Source organism: Brienomyrus brachyistius, unplaced genomic scaffold (genome assembly GCF_023856365.1).
Source record: "Brienomyrus brachyistius isolate T26 unplaced genomic scaffold, BBRACH_0.4 scaffold143, whole genome shotgun sequence".
In the NCBI taxonomy this organism is placed as follows: domain Eukaryota; kingdom Metazoa; phylum Chordata; class Actinopteri; order Osteoglossiformes; family Mormyridae; genus Brienomyrus; species Brienomyrus brachyistius.
Window position 1 is genome coordinate 121,566 of NW_026042418.1, and position 27,782 is coordinate 149,347.

General features: G+C 40.5%; 2 protein-coding genes across 3 annotated transcripts; one reads left to right on the forward strand and one right to left on the reverse strand.

Annotated features, from left to right (window-relative positions):
- Nucleotides 1-405: 405 nt before the first annotated feature.
- Nucleotides 406-5,301, reverse strand: LOC125728004 (ubiquitin-conjugating enzyme E2 L3). 2 transcript variants are annotated; one of them, XM_049005031.1, is made up of 4 exons: nucleotides 5,144-5,301; nucleotides 2,624-2,719; nucleotides 1,882-2,068; nucleotides 406-1,675 (listed from the first exon to the last, which is right to left on the reverse strand). In XM_049005031.1, the coding sequence occupies exons 1-4, from the start codon at nucleotides 5,168-5,170 to the stop codon at nucleotides 1,521-1,523; spliced, it is 465 nt and encodes a 154-aa protein (XP_048860988.1). In that variant the 5' UTR covers nucleotides 5,171-5,301; the 3' UTR covers nucleotides 406-1,520. The 2 variants fall into 2 exon arrangements, with proteins under 2 accessions (XP_048860988.1, XP_048860989.1); XM_049005032.1 differs by lacking the exon at nucleotides 5,144-5,301 and adding an exon at nucleotides 5,011-5,130.
- A 1,585-nt stretch (nucleotides 5,302-6,886) lies between these two features.
- Nucleotides 6,887-10,295, forward strand: sdf2l1 (stromal cell-derived factor 2-like 1). The gene is made up of 3 exons (XM_049005030.1): nucleotides 6,887-7,139; nucleotides 8,191-8,387; nucleotides 9,058-10,295. Exons 1-3 carry the CDS (start codon nucleotides 6,911-6,913, stop codon nucleotides 9,334-9,336), a joined length of 705 nt encoding a protein of 234 aa, XP_048860987.1. The 5' UTR covers nucleotides 6,887-6,910; the 3' UTR covers nucleotides 9,337-10,295.
- The last annotated feature ends 17,487 nt before the right edge of the window (nucleotides 10,296-27,782 follow it).

The window sequence follows — 27,782 nt, forward strand, 5'->3', positions numbered from 1 at the left end:
GTTCATAAAAAGTCCACGAAAATCTTCTATAGCGGACCGAGTCACAGAAAAACTGCGATTTAGGAGGACCTGCCCACTAGGGGGCGCGAAGCGCTCATGATTTACACGAAAGCATAGTAATCAAGTATATTAATATATGTATGGATAGATGGAATAAACAATGTTGGAAAATAGACAATTACATGAAAATTTGCTATTGTAATTTCAATCGGTGGAAAAACAACAGTTGGCCAAGAAAAATACTATTAAATGGAGAATCAACTTGGGTCACTACAGGGGGTATTAAGCTGCAATGTAAATTGCAGTTTTTTGCGGGGCAAAATCATATCGACGAAAATCACTAGCAGGGGAAAAAAGACACAGATTTTAAGAAATGTGTCATATACGCTCATATACACAGAGATGTAGGACTAGTCTTGTACATTTATTTCATTTTTCAGGATCACACTGAAATTTACAGAAGGGAGAAACGGGGGCTCGTTTTTACATCATTTGCCCATTAATGTGTGATTTTCTTTCAGAGCAGTGTTTGACTACTTAATGCCCCATCATACTCAGCACACATTCATGGAGGGGGGGGTCCGACGGTCACAGGCGATAGATATCTGGATGGTGACAAGCCCTGTCGTGTTCCTCAGTACAGCAAAAGACGAGGCCAAAATAACGTAACATTTCCTCAAACCTGGTTTCAAGAAAGCATTGAATTATATAGAAAAAATACTTCAGTAATTCTTTAAAAATATATAATTATGTTCAGTCACACACAGCCCTAATCTTTTTTTTTTCCCTTTTACCCTTTGGGAACATAAGTCAATATATCAGTGGCCAAGCTGCAACTCTCGATTATTCAATGCGTTACAAACAGAAGGATTCATGAAAACCTAAAAAGCTAAATTCCACAGAATACAGTGCAACTTGTGCAAAGAAAAAAAAAATGTGTTAAACAAACATTATGTCACACACCCCCAGGACCTCGCTGCTTCAGGTGTCTTCCTGTTTACTTGTTTTTTGTTGTTTTTGTTTTTTACAAATATGAGTTGTTTGAGAAGAGATAACACCAAAGATGAAAAAGATGGAATACTCATCCCCGTTATGGATTTGCATCCTTCCTTGAAAGGCGAAAATTGTCTGCAACAGCAGGGAGTTTAGCTACGCAGCCATTACCGTTATCGAACAAATGAATGGGAACAACATTTGTTACGCAAATTAACTTATTTCCTCATTTCTTTACGTTCCCCCATCTTTACAGATTCTCCTCTAACCATTTTTTTTCTCAACAAAGGAAAACAGTAGAAAGTTAGTAACAGCCTCAAGCTAACCCCAAAAGGTGAGACTTGTCTGGTTCAAAGTCCTGCTTCAAGATGGAGGTGGGCGGAGCGGTGGCGCTCCAGGTTGGCTAGAATGACAAGTGCGTAGGTGGGTGGTTGGTTGGTTTGTTCTGGAAAGGGGTGGGGTCAGAGAGATGGGCAGAGAAAGGAAGGGGAGGGACTAAAGGGGCAGGGATGCAGGCGAGGGTCTCATCAGTCCACTGGCCGCTTTTCGCCATGTTTCTTTGTAAACTCTTCTGCATTCTTAAAGAATTTTTTACGGTCCTTTGAGTATTCCTCTGCTAGGTCGGCCCTCAGGGGGTGCTCGGGCTGGGGGTCATTCACCAGGGCGATGAGAGACTGGATTACTAGTTTAAAGAAAATAAAGACGTTAAAGTGTGCGAGTTAGACAGAAAGTAACACACAACCACTAAAATTTAAGTAAAGAAGCATGAGATAAAAATCACACTCGCGCCATTCGTTCAGGCATCACAAAACGCAGCAGATGTTCGACACTGGAGGGAGCTACACTTTGGGCTTGTGCAGTTGCCAAGACTGACATCACGCTCCCTACCTTGGTCGGTTTTGGTGGCTGGCTTCCAGTTCTCTGCGCTGATCACCGGCAGGCAGACCTGGCCCTTCTCATCAATGTTGGGGTGGTAGATCTTCGTTTTGAAGGTGATCTTGGGGGGCTTGAACGGATATTCAGCAGGAAATATGATCTCAATCCTGAACGCTCCTTTGTCATATGGGGGGTTGTCCTTTGGGGAAGAGGCAGAAACTGGTTGAGGACCAGAAATATTCTTGTATCCAGTGCTTTGTGCCCCTTATCTCACAATCAAGCTCCTTAAGGCAAAGTCGACAAAACAAAACACAGGCTTGTTCCACAAAACTCAACAAAAGCTTTATCATCTAAACCTTTGATACTCAGTTATTAGTCATCCTCAGACATTTACTTCCACCTCTGACTTACTCATACACCTTACTGCTTAGTTACATAAATCTGAATATTAAAAATGAACACTGCAGTCTTCAACTGACCTGGAGAAATCGCACATAAATCAGCTTATAGGTTAACCGAAAGCAGGCACGTCTGTCATCGATTTCTAAGCAACATTAAATACCTCCAATAAATTACTGCCGGTTTCCTTCTTACACCTCAGGCATTATTATTATCCAGCTAGAGGCGCTCTCTCTGTAGTCTGAACCCCCTCTAATGGGAAAACCTTTTCAAACAGTTTCTAAGACCTCTCGTGGCACAGGATGAGCCAGGGGACCCCACAACTAACACAATTCCACAAATACCACATACTTACAGGGACAATAAGACCTTGCCAGGTCAAAATATTTGCCTCGTCGACTTGGATGTTACGGAAATTTTTCATTCCAGACTTGCGGATTTCTTCGAGTTCCTGAGAGGTGAAAGAAATAACAAACGGGTGAGAATCCAGAGCAATTAAGTAGTAATTGTAACCCCAACATGCAGGGTGAGACAAACCCACACACCATATTCACAAGCCTCCTCATACGAAAGAGCTGCTGAACCAGACCGTGCACAGAACACAGAGGGAAAACGGGAGCGAAACATCTCATGCTTTCAAAGCACAACACCCCCTGTCGGTGGCTGGCAATACATAACATCCACAGCTCCCCATCCTAAAAACAAACATTAGAGGATGTCCACAAGAACCAAGGGGTCCTTTCATCTGCATCATCACCCTGTTCCTATTGCTGTACGTCATACTTAGTTAAATGCTTCTGCCGCTTGCTGATGAACTTTAGGAATTTTGTTTATGTCATGAGAACAGGGCATCTGCCTGTAATGATTTGGATGAGTTGTTTTGATTTTAGTTTTAAACTGAGCCTTTTTTTAACCAACTTGTGAAAAAGAACCTCAAAATGTCCCCCATTCATTTTGATTTGGGTGAAAAGTGAAGAAGCTACCATCGCTGGACACCACAGCTGAGGGCCCTCGTATCTCAGCTCGGGGGGAGCTTTCAGAGGAGTCGGAACCCAGTGGGCTGACCCGCATAGATGAGAATCCCGCGTGAGACGGTCCGCTCTGCAGACGACTTCCTGCTCCTGTCCATCAAAACAGACTCCTGTGCATCGAGGCGCTAGAACCTGTTAGTTCAGGCCTTACTGGAAGTGTTCTGAAGTTCCTTGAATTCCACACCAGTGTTGCCTCAGACGTACCGCATTTGGAAGCTAAAGAAACAGATTCCGCCACGTCTGACAAATCCTGTACAATTCCTTAAGCCAAATCTCAAATGCAGACCAACTACCACATAGCAATACCCAACAAACCTTGCAAAATATATATATAGACTTTTTCGAGATACCTATTCCATTTAACAATAGAAACAGTCAAGCAAATATACATGACTGGTTTAATTACTGGTTTACAATTTACTACAATGCTACAGATTTCCAAGAAGTTTTTTTCTTTCCAAAATGTTCCATTAGCAATTCTGTTTCTATAGTGAAACTAACTGACAGTGACAGACTTTGTTCCATTCAATACAAACAAGGCGGTTTGTTAGATACTTGAAATGCCTTTCAACTGACCGATTAGATCCCGACTTCTGGGTTCCTCAGAGCTGATTCGAATAAGGAAATTAAGTATTTGGCTCGTATTATTGAAACTGCGCGCGTATAGCGCATTCGCCAGATGCTGAACGACCGGGTTTATACAGTCGGTCGTAAAAATTAATTAAAAAGATGTATACAGATATTTCCCATTCTGAACTGTTCAAACGCTGCCCACAGAAGTTTGAATTAATGTTACACGTTCAAAGTATTTAAAACGAGTATCCACTTGAACACGCAAACTCCCAGTTATAACTAACACCCTTAAGGAACCGAATTATTCATTATATTGTTAAACACTGGTTAACGCCTGTTTTCAATGAAGTATTAAGAGTGAACAAATATTAATGTGTGTACAAATGTACACGTAAGACAGCCCAATAAATAAGCAAATATCTACAAGGAAATAACATGTTTACAGCAAGCAACAATGACGGGTGAATTACGCGTGGAAACCACCTCTTCCTGGATGACTCGAGGATCCATTTAAATACATATACCAACCGGTACAATGGATACACACATGAAAACCCTGATTTCTTCTGAATTCGTCATTTCGATTGGGTATATTTCCATCACACAAAACATCGTACCTAACTCCAGACTTTACCCACCCAAGGAACAGATAGACAACACGCCATGGGAACATCGTTACCTTCGCCACATTCACAGTCAATGTTAAGGGAGAAGAAACTTCCGCTCAATTAGAAAGAAAACTGCACGAAAACAACAAATTTTACATTCAGTGCCCTAAAGATCAGCCGTCCTGCCAGCCATATAACGCGGGTCCGATGATTCAGACAATAAGACGGCACTTCCTGTGTCGTTAAAAAGTCGCTAGTTAGCCACCTAGCCCGCTAGCTAGTGCGCTGTTTATCATTCTCACAATAACACGCCGAACTGTCACTAACATCAAAAACGCCTCCCCAGGTGTGTTAGACGATGGCATTTCATGTTGTGAGAACGAATTGCTTTCAGTCATCCGCAGAAGTTGGCTCCTTCCCGGTCGGCCCCGGCCTATTTTGCCGGTGCTTCGCTTACTCACTGTCACGCAAAAAGGGAGCTAGCTACATGTAATGAACGACCAGACAACCACTTAGACCCACACACACACATGTGCTACGTCGAAGGTCCTCTTCAAAATGTACGCTTTAAAGAGTCGTATGACCAGATACGATAATGCGAGTTTCCAATAACACTTTTTCAGGAACGGAGAAGAAAAAAATGGAATGGATAAGACAATTTACCTTATGCAGCCTCCTGCTCGCCGCCATCTTGGATTTGCTGGTTATTCCCAGAATGCACCGCGGCGACAGGGCGTCTCAAGTTCCTGTGTTTCCCGCACGGCGGTAAAAGTGCTTTGCTGGCGTCTGGTGCCCGTAGTGGACTCATCCTTGAAATAACAAGGCGTAGTATAACTCCCTATAACTTTATATAAAATAAAAAATACTTTTAGAGACCCATAATCCTGGGATGTTACCTTATTGTGCTACCGATTAGCTGTTTAAAGACCTTCGCAAACTAGCTAAACAGAATGTTCTAGGATGTTAAACAACTAAGCCATTTATTAAACACTTAAATTCTGAATGGCCACATCACGCAATTAGACAGGTTACCATTGTGTTAAGATTGTGAATAAGCTAGAGTAGCATCAGTTATGTAAAAATAAGTATTAAAGGCAAATGTATTGCGTTTGTATGTATTGCAAATGGTTTGTTTAAGATTATGCTGCGGAGTTTAAAATGCTTTTCGTAGGTTTAGGCAAGAAACACCTAAGTGTTCCAGATTTAAAAATTCCATGCCCCTGTTTTATTAAAATCTGTAGAGGATTTATGATCCGATTTCCATCAAAATTACATGTGGGTGTCTTTATGTCCATTTTCAATAACCACAAAAAGTATTCGTGATGATAAACTCTCGATTGCATAATCTCCTGATTGTTAGGCTTTTGACGACAGTGATAACTTGTTATTTTATAGTACATGAAAATGGCATGAATGAAACTAGCTGGTGCTACTAGGGTGGTTATAGAACTGGGCTGAGATATCTGTGCGTACGGTTGAGAGGGTGGTACCGTAGTTAGGGTTAAAGTATTCAATCAACCTCTGTTGAGCAGGATTCGCCTCCCCGCCCCGGCTCCAAGCGTGTGGAGTTTGCACGTTTTCTTTTCATGTTGTTGTGAGGTTTCCTTCATGTTTCCCACACAGTCCAAAAACATGCCAAGGTGATTTAGAGTTGCCAAATTGACCTGCAATGGATTGGCACCCCGTCATGGGTTATTCGCCGCCTTTCACCTGTTATCTCCGGCATAGACTCCGGACTCCCGCACCCCTGCATAGGACGAGCGGATACGGAAAATGAATGAGTGAATACTGTGCATGGGATTAAATGTTTTAAAATGTACTGTGAATTAAGGAATCTGCAAGATAAATTAAGCTACGTACTGTAAATAGATTAAAGATAACAACTATCGAAAACATGACAAACACTATAATATTTCACACATGCCCTAAATCGGCTTTAAAATCAGCAATTTTATATTCTTACATTCCTGCTCATATGATCTTTCGGTAGGTTAACATATGATATGAGACATTACACTCCGTATGCTGTTGTTTTTAGTTTTCAACTGGAGTTTCGCATTTTTTCCAGTATATACATTTCAAAGTATGTACATAAAACACGTCATTTAATAAACTGACCGAAGTAACCTGAGATACATGAGAAGTAACACGTTTTGTATGTTGCATGCAAATCCAGGTCGTTCTTAATATATTTAAAATGTTCGTTCTAAATATAACAATCTCAATCCTATCAGTCCTTGAAGTACATAACTACCCAGAAAGATGAATGTTCACGCGCAATCTCCAGAATTCGCTGAAGAGATAGACCAATCAAAGCCGTTCGCATCCCTCCGAGAGTCACTGTGGCCAATCAGAAAGTAGCATGTGGACCCATTACTTCCGTATACTCTACCTGTCAAGCTGTGGTTGGCTGGGATCACGGGTCTGATTATGCTCGCGGACTGTATTATCCCGTCTACGGAGCACTTCCTACAACTAATGCTTAACAAAATGAGGTCTGTACGTTGTTTAGGAAGGCTGGCGTTACTCGTTTTTATTGCGCTGCAGTGCGACTGTCGAGACGCGGAGTTTAATTATGTGACGTGTGGTTCCCTGGTCAAGTTGCTAAACACACGGCACAACGTCCGACTGCACTCTCACGACGTTAAATATGGGTCAGGTAAGTTCATTGTGTGAGTCTTTGCTCGATCAGCGTGGGGTGTTTAAAATACGATCATGGCAGCGATGTTTTTGTGCCTATGTGAAACCCACGTATTCAGTGGTATTCAAACCACCGCATCACTAACATGGTTATTTCTGTTGCGACTTAAGATTGTAGCTAATTTCAGCTGTCACGTTGCTGTCTTTTCTCAAGTTGAACGTGTATGAAGGAAGCTCCGTCAAATCGTTCATCAAAGTGAGCGATTAAGGTGCAGGCCTAATATCTTATTAATTCCACACATCATACCCTCACTGTTCTCTCGTATGTCCCCCAGAAAAGACCGGCAGCCTCCAAGGCGGCATATATTCGCATCCGAAGGGTGAAAGTGCCGATGAGGAAGTAGGGGGCGGGACAAGCAAGGAGGCACCTCGCGTTAGTTTTTCAATCAACGAGTATAAGTCGAGTGGTTGATTTTAGACTTCAGACCCGCTTTTGATACGTGCTGTTAGTAGTTCATCTGACGCTTTTATCGGACATCATTCATCTATATATCTGGCATTTATATATATATATATATATATATATATATATATATATATATATATATATATATGTAGGTGATTTCGTTTAAGTAGGCAACGTTTCTGAAAGAGTATCACCGCAGGGCTTTTTCTGGGTTTTGAACCGGCAACCTTCACGTCGCTTATGTGACCACTACGCTTACGTCAAGTTAGCTACTAAACAGTGAATTTCTTTACATAGGCATATTCCTCTTGGGGAAACTTTATTTGTACTTTACCCTTTTAGGCTGAAGAAAAATGGGAACTACCTTGCATTTAAACATTGCATTTTTGTTTGCAAGACAGCGGGCTGGATGGGCATGTCTGTTTTTGGATGGTTGGGACATTGGAGCCAGAGTTCCAGTAATGTTCATGGGCTTTTTATTTCTTAGCTAAATAAGTACTGAAATTATTATTGCTGTGCTGCTAGGGCCCTGTTTTGATTCTGGAGATTCACAACAGCCCCAAAGTTTCACATATCAGATTTAGGATTCTTCTCCTTTCTTCAGGTAGTGGACAGCAGTCGGTGACAGGGGTGGAGAGCTCAGATGACGCCAACAGCTATTGGCGGATCCGGGGAAAGCCCAACATACCATGTGAGAGGGGCGCACCAATCAAGTGCGGCCAAGCCATTCGCATCACTCACATGAACACAGGCCGCAACCTCCACACTCATCATTTCGTCTCTCCGTTGTCTGGCAACCAGGTACGGTGTTGCCAGGCAATGCTCCTCTTTTTTTTTTGTTGACTCTAGAATCTACTCTTTATTTCTGTTCCGATGCGGTGCTATGTGACATGCCCAATAATAGACATGTCAATCCCCGAAACAAACCCTTAAAGACTTGGCTGAATCACATATGGCTGGCAGAGAGCTGAGGTAGATATCTGTATGAGAGCTAAATATGTAGTCTGCCTGTTTTGCTTGCATTAGGTGAAATGGTGCTGTTTTGAGACTGGTCAGTTTTATTGGCTGATTATAGGTAGACCTTGTGTTGTCTTAAACATAAAATGGTTCGGTTCACCCTGAACCAAAAATGAAAGCTGCCAGTCTTTAGTAGTAACTAGTGATGGACAAAATGACACTTCATGAACCATTTGCTGTCTTTTTTGACCCCACTAGATTTTCTCTGTTCAAAAAAGGGCACAAATCATGCCCCAATGTAAAACAAGAGCACCATCTAGTGGGGTAAAAAAATATAGCAAATGGTTCATCACTAGCGGTAACATTTGACTTTTTGATGTTAAGCAGCCTGCTGGAAACCACAGTGTATTCTGTAAGTGGCCAGCCTATATGGCCAGGGGGCACTGCTGAGTGTCCCTCAGTCCTATGTCTGGTTTCAGTTTTGCTGACGTACCATGATCCATTCCACCCCCAGGAGGTGAGTGCTTTCGGGGAGAACGGTGAGGGCGACGACCTGGATGTGTGGACCGTGCAGTGCAGTGGGACATACTGGGAGCGCGATGAGGCCGTGCGCTTCAAGCACAAGGGTACCGAGGTTTTCCTCAGTGTCACTGGGGAACAGTACAACCACCCGATCCGCGGGCAGCGGGAGGTGCACGGCATGCCACACGCCAACCACCACAATTACTGGAAGACCATGGAGGGCGTGTTCATCAAGACGAGTGCAGAGCTGGGTCACCATGATGAGCTCTAGCATCCATTTGGTTCTCTACATAATCTTCTCCTCACCTTGATTCCTTGCCCTGGAAAGAACTCTATAGAAAATTAAATTTTCTGTCCGCTCTGGTTCCAAAACCTCTGCAGCTACTGTTCTCTCATTTGTGAATACCGAAGGGAAAAATTCCAGAGTGTTTTAAGGAGAAATTGTAATTTAGATTTTGAACAATTGTGTGTAAAGTTGTACTTTGAGCTGTACAACCCTCCCCCACCCCAGGTTTGACTGTGCATTGTTTTTTAGATGCATGAAAAAAGCAATTTCCTAAATAAGAACCATACACACCCCCACGCCCCCCAATGTGTTATTAAAGGTAGGTCAGTATCTTTATGTACAGTTTGGGCATGGTGCTGAAATATTTCATAAACTATCTGGTGTCTGTGTAAATGGAATAAGGACCACTGCTCCTCCCATAGTATATGAAGACCAGAAAGTACCATGCTTGATTTTCATTGTTTTGTTTTCACGTAGCTATAAATGGTTATTTATTCTGTTTGATGTCCCCTTTGGTTTCAAGGCTGATGAAATATTTACATTCATTTTGTTAAGAGGGTTTGGGGTCTCCTGCATCTGGTACATGTGAGATCACGCAGGGAAGTGTTTCGAGTTGTCACTGCTGTTCCAATAGAGGTTATGAATTTAACAGTTTTGATTCATTTCTCCTATTCTTGTGATGTTCCTGGGACCTCACAGCAGGCCGGCAGCAGTGCCTTATTGCTAAAACTGGTTGCTGGAACCCATTTATATGTTTCTTCCTACTTTTATCGATTCTAAAACCACGTTTCCATTTGCCTGCTCTTAGCTTCCTGCTCATCTCTAAATACGACTTTACTAACCTGGTTTATCTAACACAATCCCCCTTTTTTTAAGACGCCGTTTCCAAAAAAGTTACACGATGTGTAAAATGTAAATAAAAGCAGAATGCAATGATTTACGGATCATTGAACCCATATTTAATTGAAAATAGAACAAAGTCAACTTGCCAAATATTGAAACCGAGAAATTGAATTGTTTTATGACAAATATATGTACACTTTGATGCCAGCAACACATCATGACAGGGGGATGTTTACCACTGTGTTGCATCACCTCTTCTTTTAACAACACTCTGTAAAAGTTTGGGAGCTGAGGAGACCAGTTGCTGGTGTTTTGAAAGTGAAATGCTGTCCAATTCTTGCATGATATGGGATTTCAACTGCTCAGCAGTTTGAGGTTTTTTGTATTTTTGTTGCACCAAATGTTTAGTGGGTGACCAGCCAGTCTGCACCTAGACTGTTGTAATACACACAGAATGCGGGTTGACATTGTCTTACTGACACATAAAAGTCGTTCCCTGAAAAAAAGACGTCATCTGGTTGGCGACAGATGTTGCTCCAGAACCTGTATACATCCTTCAGCATTAATGGTGCCTTCACAGATGTGCAAGCTACCCAAGCCATGGGCACTAATGCCCCCCCCATACCATCACGACTGCTGGCTTTCGAACTGTCTGCTGATAAGCTAGACAATCCCCATCCTCCTCGGCTCGAAGGCCACGGCATCCATGATTTTCTTAACAAATTTGCAATTTTGATTTGTCAGACCACAGGACAGTTTTCCATTTTGCCTCAGTCCACCTTAAATGAGGTCAGGCCTGGAGAAATCGGCGCCGCTTCCAAATCATGTTTAGATGCATTTCTTCTTTGCAGGGAACAGTTTCATCCGGCACTTGCGGATGCAGCGACGAACTGTGTTCGCAAACAGTAGTTTTCGGAAGTGTTCCTGAGCCCATGCAGTGATTTCCACTGTGGAATCGTGTCTGTTTTTAATGCAGTGCCGCCTGAGGACCTGAATATCACGGCTAACCAATATTGGCTTTCAGCTTTGTCCCTTGCGTTCAGAGATTTCTCCAGATTTTCTGGGTCTTTTAATGATATTATGTACCGCAGATGATGAAATTCCCAAATTCTTTGGAATATTATATTGGAGGAACATTATTCTTAAATTGTTGCACTATTTGCCCACACAGTCTTTCACAGAGCGGTGAACCTCTCCCCATCTTCACTGCACAGAGCGGTGAACCTCTCCCCATCTTCACTGCACAGAGCGGTGAACCTCTCCCCATCTTCACTGCACAGAGCGGTGAACCTCTCCCCATCTTCACTGCACAGAGCGGTGAACCTCTCCCCATCTTCACTGCACAGTGACTCTGCCTCTCTAGGGGGCTCTTTTTATACCCAGTCATCTTACTGACCTGTTGCCAATTAACCTAATTAGTTGTGAGATATTCAACCAGCTGTTTTGTTTTAGCATCACACAACATCAACTTTTTAAAAATATTTTCCTGACATCAAATACAAATTGAGCATATATTTGTCATAAGCCAATAAAATTTCTCGGTTTCATCATTTGATATGTTGTCTTTGTTCTATTTTCCAGTTAAATATGCGTTTATATTATTTGCAAATCATTCATTGCATTCTGTTTTTATTTACATTTTACACAACGCCTCAGATTTTTCGGAATCGGGGTTGTAGTTCACCTGAAAATCATACTCCTGGCTTTACTCCTACCCATAAATTTCCCGCAGCGAGCGTGTTGGAGGGTGCGCCCTGTGATGGACTGACATCCCACCGGAGCGGTCCCCTGCCATGTGCCATGCATTTCCTGGGAGAGTCTTCAAGCTTCCCTCAGCCCACTACAGAACACGTGCTTGAGATGAAGGTTTCAAAATAATCTGGCGCATATTAGCATTTCTCCCCCTCTACCATATGTGGAAGTTTGTTTTCTACTCATCTTTCCACCGTCTTTTATGTATTGGTGACCTATCATCTTAATCATCCAGGTTAACGAGTTGCTTCCAGCCCCTGAATAATTCGGAAACTCAACGGCTAATACACGACCAACAAATTCCGAGTATAAGTCTATCGTTTGAGGAGCGCAAAAGTAAACTGGGAGAGAGACAGACTGCAAAGTATTGCTTTTTACTTGTATAAATATTATTGTGATTTGTGACAGCTATCTGTGGTGTCGTCGATCCGTCGTAGCCTAATAAAGGCTAATGTATTAAACGTGTGGATAAAATAAAAACCAACGTATCCCGAGGATGTCCAAAGTCCAGGACAAAGACTTCCTGTTCAAATCGGTATGCTCTCCGATTTACGTTAAAATGAATAGGAGCCGCTGCGTTTTCATTTTATAGTGACTCTTCAAGGGACTCGGTACAAAAATTGTAACCGAAAATATACCCATTTTTAATATTTCACCTTTTATGCAGTGGAACTGCAAAGCAGTAACCTCGACAGCAAGTTTAATGTATTATATTAAATAACGTGTAGCCAAATACCTGTTTAGCCTATCTGACCCACGTGGTCGCATTTGTGTTAGTGAAAATAAATCGCATACATCACCCGTACACTGATTCTGCAGTATAAAGCGCATAAAAATAATGTTTCTTGTGTGTTAGAGTTTGCATGGAAAAAGCCGAAGACACGAACGGTTATTTGCAAAAAAGAGCGGATGTCGTTTAAATGTCTAGCATATGGGCAAATATTCGCTTACCGTTAGAAACGCGGTGGTTTTGGGGGGTGATGATAACTAGCTACCTGAAATAAGAATTCTTATTAATTTTTGGTCGTTTGATTAGGCATACATTTATTTAATGACATTTAAACAACACACACCATCTTCGTTAGACTATCCACAAACCAATTCCTTATCCCTCGAAAATAACTCGGTACAAAACTAAATATTAATTTACGGAATATATAAATGTCATAATTATTAATCGCTTCCATATTCGGTTTTCCTTGAAATTAATACAGGTAAGTAGCCTATGTTATTTCAGGGTCACTATGGTGGAAGGTTTTCTTTAATGACAACGAAAGCCGTAGTTAAAAGAGGGGGGTTTATCTTCTGTCCGGAAGATGGCATCAAAACACAACTTTCCATTAAGCAGAAACCACTGGAAACGTTTCCAAACGCTGCATCCAGTCCCCTTATACGCACGTCTGTACAAAAATGTCTACAGACTCCATAAAGATTATTTTTACCTCGCAGATAAAATACACAATTTGTCATTGATATTTATACAAATAAGCGGCTCGACATTTTTCTGTACACAGATTTTATATATTAAAAACATTAAAGAAAATCTGTAGATTAAGTCTATAAAAGGTTATTTTATAAAAGTCAATGAGTACAACAGTCGTTGATATGAGTATTTTTCTTTAACTCTGGACAAACATTAAAAAAAAACTAGCAACTTATCAGCATGAGATGGGAACGATAATTAATTCTAGACATTTTCGGGAGTCAATCACACATTGCATTTAATCACAGTGTTTTAAAAATTTAAGACATGGACGAAGTCAATGCATTATAATGAATATGTATATATCGCATCACAATAAAGCAAAAGAAGGTGCACAGTCAATTATGGAACAGCGTGAACCGGGAGATGTTCGTTTGACATCTATATATTTTGCAGTTTCGGTTGTATATAGCCTAATATGATTTTTTTGTGAAGTTACGCAAAGCAGGCTGACGAGTTATTATTAAAGTATAAACATAGCATTTCCGAAGCGTTTTAACCAGTATTGAAATCAGAGGCTTGTCAGTAAAAGACATATATAACAAAAGCTTAGTTATAGATCGCGTAAATGAGATTTCCATCTTTCAGCTCCATTAATTCGTGCCGTTTTGGATTTTGACTATAATACATTATTACTGCATGACGGGAATACAATAGAAGGCACTTGCCTTTGGATATTCCGTATCATTCACAGGATTAGGCACGCTACTAAGCACTTAAAACATCTTAAATTAATTGCAAAACAATGAACAGCGAACAATGGATTTTTATTTTTAAATCCTATCTCGAAGCAAAATTTGTATGCAAATCAACCAAATGCTCAACTTAACACCCAACATTTAAATTACAACACAAACCCGAAACCACATAATGGTTAACAATGAAGCCTTTATTTAAAATAAAGGTTTAATTCTAGTTCACCCAATAGCCCCATTTAATATAAAACATACAAATCAGACCATTATTCGAGCGGTTTTTCTTTACGTAAAGGTATTTAATGGAGACACAATATGTTCAAACAATACACTGTATTGTATGTGCAGGTCACCATCCAGTATAAATTCATTTTCCGCAGTAAGGTCTGTGTCCGCAGTGTGGTCCGTTTGAAGCTATTCGGGGGGTGGAGGGACACCCTAGACAGGTCTATGCCGTTTTGTTTATATGGAGATTCCGTAACTTCTCCAATGATATTTAGATGGCATGATACGAGTGGGATTACAAAATGGCCATCAGAATTTGACCCAGTACACTTTACACCTCATTGCAGTTTTTGTGGTTTGTGACGCATGGGGTAAAAGTCAGTTTTAAAAATATATATTTACATGCAGAAAAAAATGACTTGAATACCAAAAAACGTGCCGTTCATTTACTGCACGCAAAATATTTTACAAAATTATATTAAAAACAGGATAGTCGCATGAAACATTTTAAACCGTAATTCACACTTAATTGCTTACTCGTGCCTTAAAAAGAAAAGCCTCTTATACTCCTTTGTCACAATCAGTAGATTACAAAAGACCCAATGCAAGTAAAGCACACATTTCAATGGAATATAAACGCTGATTCTCTTGAAACGAGACGGTCATTCCCCAAAGACAGACAGCTGTTACACGATGCCAGTATGTTTAATCGCATCCGGTTGTGTCCAGCTGGTGGCGAACTATTTTAGGATCGTTGACAGTACACGGAAAAAGCATTACGACCGTAACAAAGTGCATAATGCCCCATGAAATAAGCTTATTTATGCTTTCATTCGTATATTTTTCATTAAAGCCATTTTTCAAGAAAATTAAAACCACTCAGATGTAATGTAGGAAGGAATCTTTTTTATTGTCGTTATCCGTAATAACTCTATAAATACAACGTATTTTGTAAGCGTAACATTATTTATACCTACATACAAATAACCAAAGCCAGTTTTTATTGACCTTATAAAATAATTACAAGCACTAGGTCCTCTCTAGAATTTTGACACTTCCGTGCTGCAGAACGACCCGTGAGGTTGCTGGACAGATCCCGACGCGTCTCACCGGTGGTGGCGCTGTCGAGCTAACCAATGCCCTTTCATTATTGCACTGCTAGCGACGGTTCCCACAGTAGTGCAACAGGGAAAGAGTAAAAGTTAGCAGAAAACACGTAGCTTGGCAAGACAAAGCCCTGCCATACGTCGTGAAATACCTGGAGCAATGGTTCAATGTAACAATTTTAAATAATTCATTATACATTTCCTTGAGTTGGACAAGTCTTACCTTCTCCGGCAGCATGCGATATCCCGCCCTACACATCAAAACCGGCCTTAACACATATGGAACTTTCTGCACCATAGACCCCAAGCGTAAGGTCTTAGAATTAAGCTTACAAATGTACAGGGTCATTGATGTCGTTTCTGGCTATTTATGATAACGGATGACTGCTAAACACTGGCAAATTAGTAAACTGGTCACCTCCTTGTGCAGATATTTTGAATATGACTTTTTAAAAAGGGACTTAAAAGAATGGCTAATTAAAACAAACGTCGGTATCTCTCTCTCTCTCTCTCACACACACACACACACACACAAAGCCCCATCTTTTACCCCCATTGCTCAGTGTAGTATCACCCAGCTCTCCATTAGTCTCAAGCAGACAGGCTGTTGGATTCTGAGGCCCCAATTCCTGCTTGGATGTTTGCATCAACCTCCGTAGCTCGGAACTGTAAGAAGCTGCCTGCACAGCCATACACATCATCGCTGCCTTTTTTTTAAAAAAAAAAAACAATAAACAATAACAACATTGCTGTGGTTTCCTGTAAGATTTCTGTAAGATGCAGAAGAGAATTCCTGAAAGAAAAGACCCTATAAGCAATATTGCACTACTTATAGATAAAGACAAGCAGAGGCAATATTGATAGGGTCTCACCAGTAAGGCAATACAGACTTTCAAAGAGGTACACAGATTTCCGACCAGTAGGCATGTTGTTCTCTTTCACACATGTATGCGAGGGAGATACGTACTTGCATGGCTTCCAACCTCGTGCAGCCAAACTGAACGCAGCTCGCTGTGTCTCGACACTGGGCCCAAGACCGGGGTTGCTGCCCTGCAGCCGAGCTGCCACTGCAACTGCACACTGCCTGGCGGCCCCAAAAGGCGACCCGCTGCACGCCCAGGCTCATTTGAGCGTTATAAATGCGTGATACACTCACAGAAACACACACATCCAGGAAGCACACTGATACAGTCAGGATCCACTAGCTTAATCTTCAAGAGGACAGAAAAAAAATTGCATGAGTCACAGCTATATTGAATTTATTTTAAGAAACAAAACTGTAAATATATAGTTAGAGGGACTGATCAAATGTCCATGTGATACTGTAATAACATTTATTTAGGCCTTCTGCTCTTTGGATGGAAGGATGAAAGTAAACAATTAAAATGTTTAACTGTGGAAAAGATTACATTGTATTGTGTACACGAGTCTGTAGCAAATGAAACATTCCGGGCATAAATAACCCACAGTTTAATGAATTTGAAACATTTTGTGCTCATGAAAGCATACTAACAGTAGTAAATGTTACTGAAATGCCTTTGATTAACCTCAAATTTCAAACAAAATTAATAGAAATTTGATTCATTTAAAATTGTTAAACTTAAATACAATTCAAGCATCAATTCATTTACATTAAATCATGATTCAATGTGAATTTTGAAGCAATGATAAAGTAAATGACTTGCAAACACTTGACCTTGTTTGTATGGAATTCCCTCCAAATTTATTTTGATCATCCAATTAAATAAGCACAACAGACTCCTTTGAATCGCGGCTTTTTACATATTTTTACATTTTCCAAATTTCAATTTTGCTACTTCCCTACACTATAACTATTGCAAAATACCCACCTATTCTTTTGGGAAATTTTCAGTGTTGTACAAATCTTAAACAAACAAAAAAAAACCTTTATGAAAACCATCATGGAGTGGTTAGGTCCACGGAAGAAAGGAGGCAACCAAGAAATAGTTTTAAAATTAACATTTCATATCTAACCCTCCAAAATCATTTTCTTGTCGTTTCTTTCCACAGGGAAATGAACACTATCTGTAGTGACCTAGTAATTTATATTGTTTTACTTATTTCAGTTTGTTTAGTTGTACTTAACAGACTCGTCAAGATTTGGACATCTATAGTAACCTCTGATATAACATCATGCTATTGGTGCATTAAGCTGAGATTTTATTTTCTGCATAAACATTTAAACTAACTCTAGATGGTAAAATCATGGCTTCTCTTCGGTTTGTTTAATACTCAACTCTCTCCCGTGTGGTGTTTATAATCTGCAAATTCTCTCTTTGTAAATAAACTAAAATAAACTCATTAAATGGTCTGCTGAATCACTTAAACAATGACCAAGAATTCGAAGGTTAGGATGTTTCACCATAATTTCATACATGAGCAAAAAACAACTTCAAGGAATAAAAGGGGGATTTAAAAAAATTCTCTCTTTTCATGTTGTGTCTCTGGATTTGTGCAAGAGGCTACGCAACTAGGGTAGATCGCAAATGCCGCATTACACAATGTCACACTCACAGAACTTGGGTACTGCTTTCCCCAGCTATTTTTTCAATACAGAGAAACCAAAACTGCACTTCAGCCATAAGTAAATGGCTCTCAGGACAAGTTTGGACTGATATCCAAGAATGAGAGACTAAAGCAAAGGCTTCAAAAACCTAAGCACCCAGTTCAACCAGCCCCATATGCAGCTATCGGCTGCATTACCAACTGCCTGACATGTTAGCCCAGCTAGGCTAGGCTCACACTCTCCAATTCTGCACATTCTGGTATTTTCAACAGAGAAACTCCAGCAAGTTGCAACAAGTCTGTTGCCTTCTTCGCGGATCATCCTTCCTGCATGTAAGGTTGCCCCCCCCCCCCCCCCCATCACTTTCCTATCTAACATCCCCACACACCCCTCAAGTTTCTTATGCTCAGCTAACACTAATTAGCAATGTTAGCTTGAATTTTCAAGCTTTCCTCACAAATTTGGGGGGAGGGGTTGGGGGACGACAATATTGTTACTCTGTATATTGTTAAGCTGTGCAGCTAAGGACAGTCAATATTCCTACTCGGAATGGTGGTCAGAAGGTGTCATCATATAGGACATAGAGCGTGCCACTATGAAGACCCATAGCCTGCATTCGCACGCAAGTATGGGCTCAGGACACCGAGCTGGAAATCTCTGGAAAGCCAGAGAAGTTCCGGCAATCTGACGTTCGATTCCTTCAATCAGGACTGACTTCTGGTCTGAGGACATGAAGTGTGGAGAATACTCTGTCACGTTGGGCTTAATTTAGCGAGAGAAAAGAGAGAGAGAGAGAGAGAGAGAGAGAGAGAGAGAGAGAGAGAGAGAGAGAGAGAGAGAGAGCCACAGATTCACTAGGACGCCGCTGAGACACACACACACACACACACCTCTGCACCGAAAACACGACAGCGTTTGTAGGGTGTCTTTGAACAGCTCAGTGACCAAGGATGGATTGAGCCCCCTTCTCCCCTCCCCATCTCACGGTGGAGGTCCTGCCTTCCTTACATTCCACAAAAATAAGCCCCCTCCCCCCACCGACCTGCTACCAGCCAGACGCTCTCCCTCGCTCTCCCGGCGTGGGCGCACACACTCCTCACAGGCTCCTCTGGCCCCCTTTTCCTAAAACATTAGTTCTGTCCTTCCGTTGCCACGGTTCCTTACAGTCTTTCTAGTTATGCTGAGACGACGCACTGCATGCACTGATAGATCACACACCGCTCCTGGGACGACACACTCCTGACACTTCCACCACACAGTCCACACTCAATGTTCTCACACCACATAACTATGAAAGATCATTAGGAACATTTTAACATTTAGTCTCCATTAACCTAAAAAAAAAAAAAGTCAACAAGAATTAACCTTAAAATTAATTCAAGAAAATACACATATTAACAAACCTTTTTTTATATATATTTAAACTGCTTTTTAAAAAACAAATACTGTTTCCATTTAATGGTACAGATGGCAAAAAAACTTTCTCCAGTGATTTATGTATTTATATATGAAAGTTGTTCACTTTGTTATTCCGGAACCTTCGGAATTCTAGGAATAAAAACTCTTGGATTTTCCACCTTTAATTTATGGGGGATTTGGTACCATGGGCAAAAGTGTTAAAATCTCTCCTCAAACACTTCCAAGCGAGATAGACAAATTATAACCTTCTGCTTACGATATGAGGAAACATATCGAGCAGCCTGTAATATTACATCAGGGGGAATAAAAGAAGTCAGAAATCCCTTCATAGTGTTTCACGCCATAATTTTCCCACTGCAGCATATTTACAAAAGAAATGTAACATTTCAGCCTATAAAAACAAGTAAAAGAGAAAACAATTTGTTTCCCCCCCATATCATTCACATAAAACATGGTTTTGATGAAGAAACCCACAGACACACACACACACACACACACACACACACACACACACACACACACACACACACACACACACACACACACACACACACACACACACACACACACACACACACACACAGTGTTAGGGAACCTCACAGCAAATGGAAATACAGCATTAGCCAATCAGGCTCAGCCTAAAGGAACACAAAGAATAAAAGGACAGCACTCACTTGCACTGGTGTTCAGTGACGGTGGCCATTTACACAAACCTTACACAAACAGTCAATGCCACCAGAAACATCCCCAACCACTCCGGCCCAGTGACTGTTTACACATGTAGTCAGCCATTTGCTCCCAGTGACCACCACCACCCCCCCCCCCCCCCCACAAAAAAAAGAAAAACAGGATTTCTCATTCACCCTTATCCTCCTGCATTCTCCTGGGCTGAGAGCACGGAGGGCGAATGCTATGACAATACTGTTGCACTGCTTCAACGGTGGAACAGTAGTGCAACGTCGTCAGAGCAACTGACCTCCGCTTGTACGAAAAAAAAAAATATATATATATACACAAATAAAGCAGACATACGGTGCAGCTACAGCAGTTTCTGGACTGACATAACTGGGGGGAGGAGGTGTTTTGGTAAGACAGGTACACAACAATCAGAAAACGAAGGGATCAAGCGATATCCTGCCCAAAGGGGAGCAAGAACACAAAGAACAGGCCAAATCGCTGCCTTCTCACAACACAAAGCAAGCAGAACCATTTCGCAGCATCAGAAAAAACATTTAAATAAAAAATAAATAAATCACCGGTAACGCGACAACAGCCCCTGCACAATATAATAGATATAGACTTGTACGAATGGGTGTAGCACATTATTGATGCGTTACTGTGTTTAAGCAAAACTATGCAGTTTCAACAGACTAGGCTCCAGGTGTGTGATTCCGCACGGTACACCACTGTTAGGGAGCGAGCAGTCACACTCGGCACATGACAAGGGAAGGCTTCTTTCCTCCTTGTCCTTCATTCTGACAGGCACTACAGTGGGAACCTTCTCAATGTGGACATCGGGTCCTTCCATCTGATAAAAACACATTCTTCGCAAAACAATCATAACTGGTTCTTAAAAACATGCTTTGAAAAAGGCAAATATTTAAGCTGTATTTCAACACTACTAAGTGTACAGCAATTTTAAAAAAAAATACCCTTTTACATAATCTATTACAATTCCGAGCCCCCTTTACACTATTTATATCTATGGAACAAAAAAAAACTTTTTTTTTTTAATTTTGTTTAGTACGTGCATAATCTTATTTATTCATTTGTGTCAAGGATGAAGCACATTTTCACCTTTGGGTTAAGTACTGAATTCTCAGTGCCCACAGTTTAAAATTACTATAGCAAATCCTAGCCCTAGATATAAGAAGCTAAGATTTCTGAAGCCTGCATACCTCTGTACACTTGAAAATAATTGTTTAAGTACAAAAGATGCAGCTTAAAGTGAGGGCAGTCAGGGCTATGGTGTGTTATGCATCTGTCAGCCAATGCCCTTTAAACATTGCACTGCTCGTTTTAAATTTCCAGTAGTACAACAGAAAAAGGGCTTTGGACAACAACATCAGTGAAGCCAAGAACCTCTCCACATTTTTACAGAAAAATCCACAGGGGAACTTTACATCATGAGCTTGGTTTGGTGAAATCTGTGCTTTAGTAGTGAAAAGAACAAGCCCTTTCCCAGTATGTCCCAGTCAAAACTTCAAAAACCAGCAAGACCATAACCATGAGGCCACAGTCATACCTTGGCTATTCTTTTTTTTTTAAAGATTTTTATCATTATTATATATAGCATTTATAAGCACGCTGAGAAAATTACAGCTCTGATTTCAGCGTGTTTTATTATAAATACGTATTTTAAAAAACATTTATGGCAATTCTTAACTTTGTTGAACTTCCCAAAAATGTCCACTTCGTTTACTGCATAGCATTAAAACGCTTAAATACGCATTTGAATGAAGCCAACTCGAATTTACAAATTAACAAGAAACTCTGTGCGCAACCGAGTACATTTTAAGTTGTTAATGTGTATAATAAAGAGGCGTTCGTTTCAGACCAGCTCGAAATGACTTCACTTGAAAAAAATGCTTACAATTTTCTTTAAAAAGATAAACGGAAAGAATTTCACAGAACAGATGAGAAATGTTCCTGTGGTCTAATTAAGGTAGAAAATAAAATCCTGGAAAAAAAACACGGAAATAAATGGGACAAAGTGCACATTCCGCTATGCAACGCCTGACGCCATAATTTAACATACACTATTCTTACTCCTTTTACCAAAAGGGCAATTTGACACCTCATGGGCGGGGGCTCATAGGTGCTTGTTATTTCCACTGTTAAGTAGAAGACTCAAGTCAAGAATGGACCAATGTAACGAAAACCGATAAATGTTCGACTGAAAATGAACTGCATTTGCACGTCTACCGTAATGCATGCTTGGAGCTCAGAAAAATATACACGTTTAGCCAATATTCCTGTCCCACTTCTACAAATGTTTCAGAGCCTCCTGACACAAACAGATACAAAGATACACCATGCTGAAACATCTGGATACTGCATTACATCAAAACGCTGGACCCGAGAATAACCAAACCAGTCTTCCCATGTTTGCACTAGAGACAAAATGTTCGTGAATAATGGCAATTAAAAAACATTTGGCGACAGGTATTAAATATTCCCACAAGGCAGAGCATTAATTTGCATTCTAAATACTGGGCCTAACAGTTCTGCTTTCACATATTCCCATTAATACATCCAATTTAAGGTACGATCAGTAAAATTAGACGTATAGTATGCATTTATAAAAAGAAATAATTATATAACTGCATGGATAAGATAATGCTATAAAATCAAATCACCTTTACAGTACAAACACTGGCACAGTCGTACCGACACACAATAAAAGATTGCTAAACACACCGACATGGCTCTTACTGCAAAAAAAAGGTAAATCGCGCTTCCACTATAACTAGCTGCTCAGCCAACGATGCCTTTTCAAACAACACTTCGGAAATAATCAAATCGTACCTTTTCAAAGTAGCCGGGGCTCCCATTCGCCTGACAAAACGAATTAATACAAATCTCTGTCAAATTCGCATCACTCGCTCTACGCAGAACAACGCATGGGGAAAAAGGGAGAGAAATATTCACGCAAACGGGACGTTTAATCTTCCCTGGGAGGGGTGGGGTACATGCCATCTCAATCCGGCTGCCCAGGCGCTTTCTCCTTTGCATAACACGGGCACATGCGAGGCGCAGTACCAGCCCGCACACCTAATCCATTTAAATGACCCCCGTTACCTCCCATCCCTCTCCACCCCAACTTCCCCGTTTCGCCCTGAGCTCCCGCCATTTCCGCTCAATCACCCGGATGCTACTCACAAACAGAGCGAGGACCCCCAAATTTCATGAATGGTACCTCGCCAAGAGAGCGACAATCCGTAAGGCAAAAGGGGGGGGGAAGTTGATCAAAAGATACGGGAAACGCGTCTGGTAAAACACTGGAAATTCGTTTCCTCGCCTTCCTCGGCATTTACTCCATCGTATCTAACAGCGACCGCAGGGTTTCATCTCGTTGATCCACGAGAAAAAAAAAGCCAACCGTCCGCGGCCAGCCGCGCGGCCTCTCGGCTCCAGACTCCATCTTTGACTAGTTGACATTCAGATCCTGCTGTAGCAAATTCCTTATTTGCATGCTTTTTTTCTATTGGCTGCTTCTTGCGCTAGTCTCTGCCACATGACATGCCATTGGTCGAATTTCGGGATATTTAATCAATTTATCTGTTCCATGATTGGTCATGTAACAAAAGTGTCATAGAATATATTTATTTCAACAATGAATATACAATTACTGTCTTCCATTCACAAATCCCTTGTCACGCTTCTGTTTCGGAATGCCACTATATTTTCACTTACTACATTTTCTGCTACCTTATATATGAGTGATGCATTATCTTGAAAAAACAGCTAATCTTTATAGGCTATACATATATATATATATATATATATATATATATATTACAGTTATATTAAACGATCTACAGGTACGTTCACAGTAACCTTAAAACATACAGTAATTTATCAACATGGTTCTTTATCATATTGTTTGTAATCCCCCCCCCCTTTGAATCCTTACACAAATCAGAGAAAATTAGAACTTTCACGATATCTGCACAGATATTTATATGTATGTGGGTGTTATATGAAGCGTTGTCTATTGCATTTAATTGTAATAAACATTTTATAAAACATAAAATTATTTATAGATATTTTTCTAACAATGAAAAGAATGAAAACGGAAGTGGCACTGAAATAACACGTGATCCGTGGTTATCATTATTTTAAATTATTTCTATTCTGCATCTCCTCTTAAACAATAGCCACTTTCCTTGATTTAGATTGAATATTAAATCACTGTTGAATTGTATCCTATTTATATAATCACTTTAAAAGTAAAAAAAATACACAAATTTAACAGCTCTAGGCCAAAATCATTGTATCTGATAATTACTCACTACACTACGATGCCTCAATTAAAGGTTTTACAATGAATTGGCAACGAATTTTCTTACGAGGATACTTCGGACAAAACAACGTTAATAACTAATCAACTGTTAACTGTCACTATTTAAGGTCTGAGTCGGGTGTAGGTGGCAAGAACATCTTGACTTTCGTAAGCATCATTTTTATTTTCAATTCGGTATTCTTGGTATAGGTCAAACATTGTGGTTGTCCTTGTATCATAGCAGTTCGCCTGCCAAACCATTCAGTCAAAAACAGGCGACCTCACGATACGGCTTAGGACGGGTGAACCCTGGCAGCTTAAGCATGGTGGGAACGACACATGGAAACTCCGGTGACAACACGTGACTTGTAGTAGATACATTCCACAAAATCCGATTTCTGGTTATGCTGGTGTCCAACGCTTTTGGGATTAACCCCTTGAAGTAACCGGGTGTGGCATGTGGATTTGTGTGAACTAAATGAAATCGTACCATTGTGAATAAAAAAAAACACAAAAGCTTGATAATAATAATAATAATAATAATAATAATAATAATAATAATAATAATGTAGATGCGTTTAACGTGATGTTCGAAGCCTTTACATTTATCGTAATTTTCTTTATGCCATTGGTAGTATTAACTATATTTCCCCAAATGGGCTAGATGGAAGGAATCGTAGGTGGCAGCGCTCAGATAGCGCTCGACGCCTAGAGGAGAGCAATGGGCTGTAAAATGTGGCATTCCAAGCCACGGGAGCTGAAATAATGGTATTGTCCACTGGAAAGGACCCGCCTTTGGTTACCCCCTCACCAGTGACATGCGGGAACTGGATTGTGCAGTTGGTCGGCAAAAAAAGCGTTTGATGTAAGGCAGGGCGTGAATTCAATGGGACACAAAGATTGGGGAAGTACGCTCCTGTTGGTCGGTCTCTCTCTCTCTCTCTCTCTCTCTCTCTCTCTCTCTCTCTCTCTCTCTCTCTCTCCTTCTCCAGTCTTCTAGGTTCGTAATAATTTATTCACTCCGAAATAGCTGCAAGCTACAGTTCTAAACAAGTAACCATTTCTTTTATATTCTTTAACACATACACTTAGGAAACACAGGAACAAGCGCAGACAATCGGGCAGCTTTGCATAGGCTGCGATGTGTGAAATATGATTCAATTCACAATGTAGTGGCGACAACACTAAATAAAGGTAAGGGGCGTTTTACATATTTACACACTTGCAAACACTTGGAAGAGAAAGGGTTGTGCGAAGACAGGGAACTTTAATAGAAAACGCGGGGTTTTGCGAAAGGAGGAAAGACACTGAAACACAAGACAAATAATCGCGCTTGATCCATATTGTTTTTGTCCCGAAACGTCGTAACACTCGTTTTTCAGTAACCACGTATTAAACTGTGCTGCTGATGTCACATGTGCTTGGAACCCATACAATCACAAACTGGAAATGTCCCAAGGACTCTCGTACATAAGGTCACTGTTTTCTCGTTGCCTAGTAGGTGCCTAGTTGTATGATTTTACGGAGTGCAGTGTCGCTTTCCGTTTGTTGGAACACGCACGTGCTTACGCAATCCTTCACTGTTTATTCCCAGTTACATAAACACACCCATGGATACGTGTATCTATTAATTACACATTTTTTTGAGTTTGTATTGTACAGAAAGAAGTACGGAAATAAATAACCGTAAGGCAATCCTTTATTAATTGAGTGTAACATTTTCCATGTATTACTACGTTCAGATTTCAAGTGAACGCACAGATTTGGATTTAAATGTTTTAAGATCAACATTTTCATAGAGTTGGGCGCAAGTACGAAACGAACCAGTGAGACTATGATTTTTATTTACTTTATGTCTTATGCCCAGTATATATCTGATACGTGGAAAAAGTGAGTTGATGAAAAAAAACACAGAAAGGATAATCGCCTTGCAGGTTTATGTGTGTATACACACAGACATTTGTTATACAGTTCTGCTGTTCATTGACTTGCATGTAATTGGAAATGCCTAAAACGCAAACAATCCGTGGGGCACTGGCGAAATGGGGGGCTTACGCACGTCCAGCCTGTGGTTGGAGGGTTTTGAGGTCTTGCAATGGAGACGAGGTATATTATGAGGGCGGGACATCCGTTTTTTTCCAGCAAACGCAATCTTATCCAATCACGCCAGGTGTCTCATAATTGTGTTTTTCAAGTTATTGTTGTTGGTGGTGTTTTCAGTAACGCTGAAGTGAGTGCTGATATATGTGCAGGCGATGTAAGCCAAAGTCATAATTGAATTCAAGAAACTGCTGACTTTTTTTAAATGGGAAAACATTCAATTTGCTTTGCCTTTTGCTTAGTTGACTGTATGCATATAACTTGCCGTATTTTTGGTGATCATACGCTGTTATTTCAGCCTCTTAAATATATCGCTCTTTCATCGAGGCAAGGGGCCTTAGTAGTAGTGTAACCAGAGTACTGTGTGCACGGTTGTGATAACTAATCATACGAAAATGGAAGACTGACAGCTCCTATTCTGCAATTGATGAAGTTTTAAACTTTAGTTTCTTTCAGTTGATTATATAGGCTGCCCTTGTTCCTTGCAGAAAAACGAGGTTAAACTTTTAAAAACTAAATTCAGCTATAGAAACGTTGTATATACCTCACATCCCAGCTTGCATTCCAATTTATTTTCAACTATCAGCAACAGTCAATCAGATGAAATTTATGTTGTAACGTTATATTTGATAGGCGCAAAGCCATTTCCCTCCATTTCGTTTGCGCGTTTTTGTAGTTAATTCACGGCTTTAAATTGAACAAATTTTCCAACGGAGTAAATACTACTTGGGGGGGAGGGGGGGGCTATTACACATTGGCTACTTAGGGTTGCGCTCCGCCATGTTCATACCCGTTGCCACGATTGCATTTCCACTTCGACTAAATTATACCGGTTTGTACACCTTTACTGGATCACTGTGAAGACTACGGCTAAATATCCATTTCAAGTAAAATATAATAGTAAATCGAGGCTTTATTCTACCCCTTTGCGAGCATAACTTTAGGATTCTTAATTGGGAATTCTTATCGTAAACGCTGAAATGTTTCAGTAAACATCACACTAGCAATGTAGGGTGTGTATCATGAATTACTTAATGTCATACAAACACGAAGTATAAATAAGATGTTATCAAAATATGTTTGCAAATCTGCAGTATGTCTTTAAAGATGTTATTCGTGATACTGTGCACATCAACAGTTATAAATAAATGTAATCTCTCATTGCCCACTGCAGTAAAGCAAAGCGTGTGTTTCTTTGGGAAATCTTTGTGTTTGTAAATGAAATTAACCGTTTTGTGCTTACTTCTCTTACATTTCAAGTTGAGGTAGACAAAAT

Coding starts and splice junctions, on each gene's coding strand:
- LOC125728004 (XM_049005031.1), bottom strand. CDS start 5,170: ATGGCGGCGAGCAGGAGGCTGCATAAG. Junction 2,069..2,623: donor GGCAAGGTCTTATTGTCCCT/GTAAGTATGTGG, acceptor TCTTCCCCAAAG/GACAACCCCCCATATGACAA. Junction 1,676..1,881: donor AGCCACCAAAACCGACCAAG/GTAGGGAGCGTG, acceptor TCTTTAAACTAG/TAATCCAGTCTCTCATCGCC.
- sdf2l1 (XM_049005030.1), top strand. CDS start 6,911: ATGCTCGCGGACTGTATTATCCCGTCTACGGAGCACTTCCTACAACTA. Junction 7,140..8,190: donor CGACGTTAAATATGGGTCAG/GTAAGTTCATTG, acceptor TCCTTTCTTCAG/GTAGTGGACAGCAGTCGGTG. Junction 8,388..9,057: donor CTCCGTTGTCTGGCAACCAG/GTACGGTGTTGC, acceptor TTCCACCCCCAG/GAGGTGAGTGCTTTCGGGGA.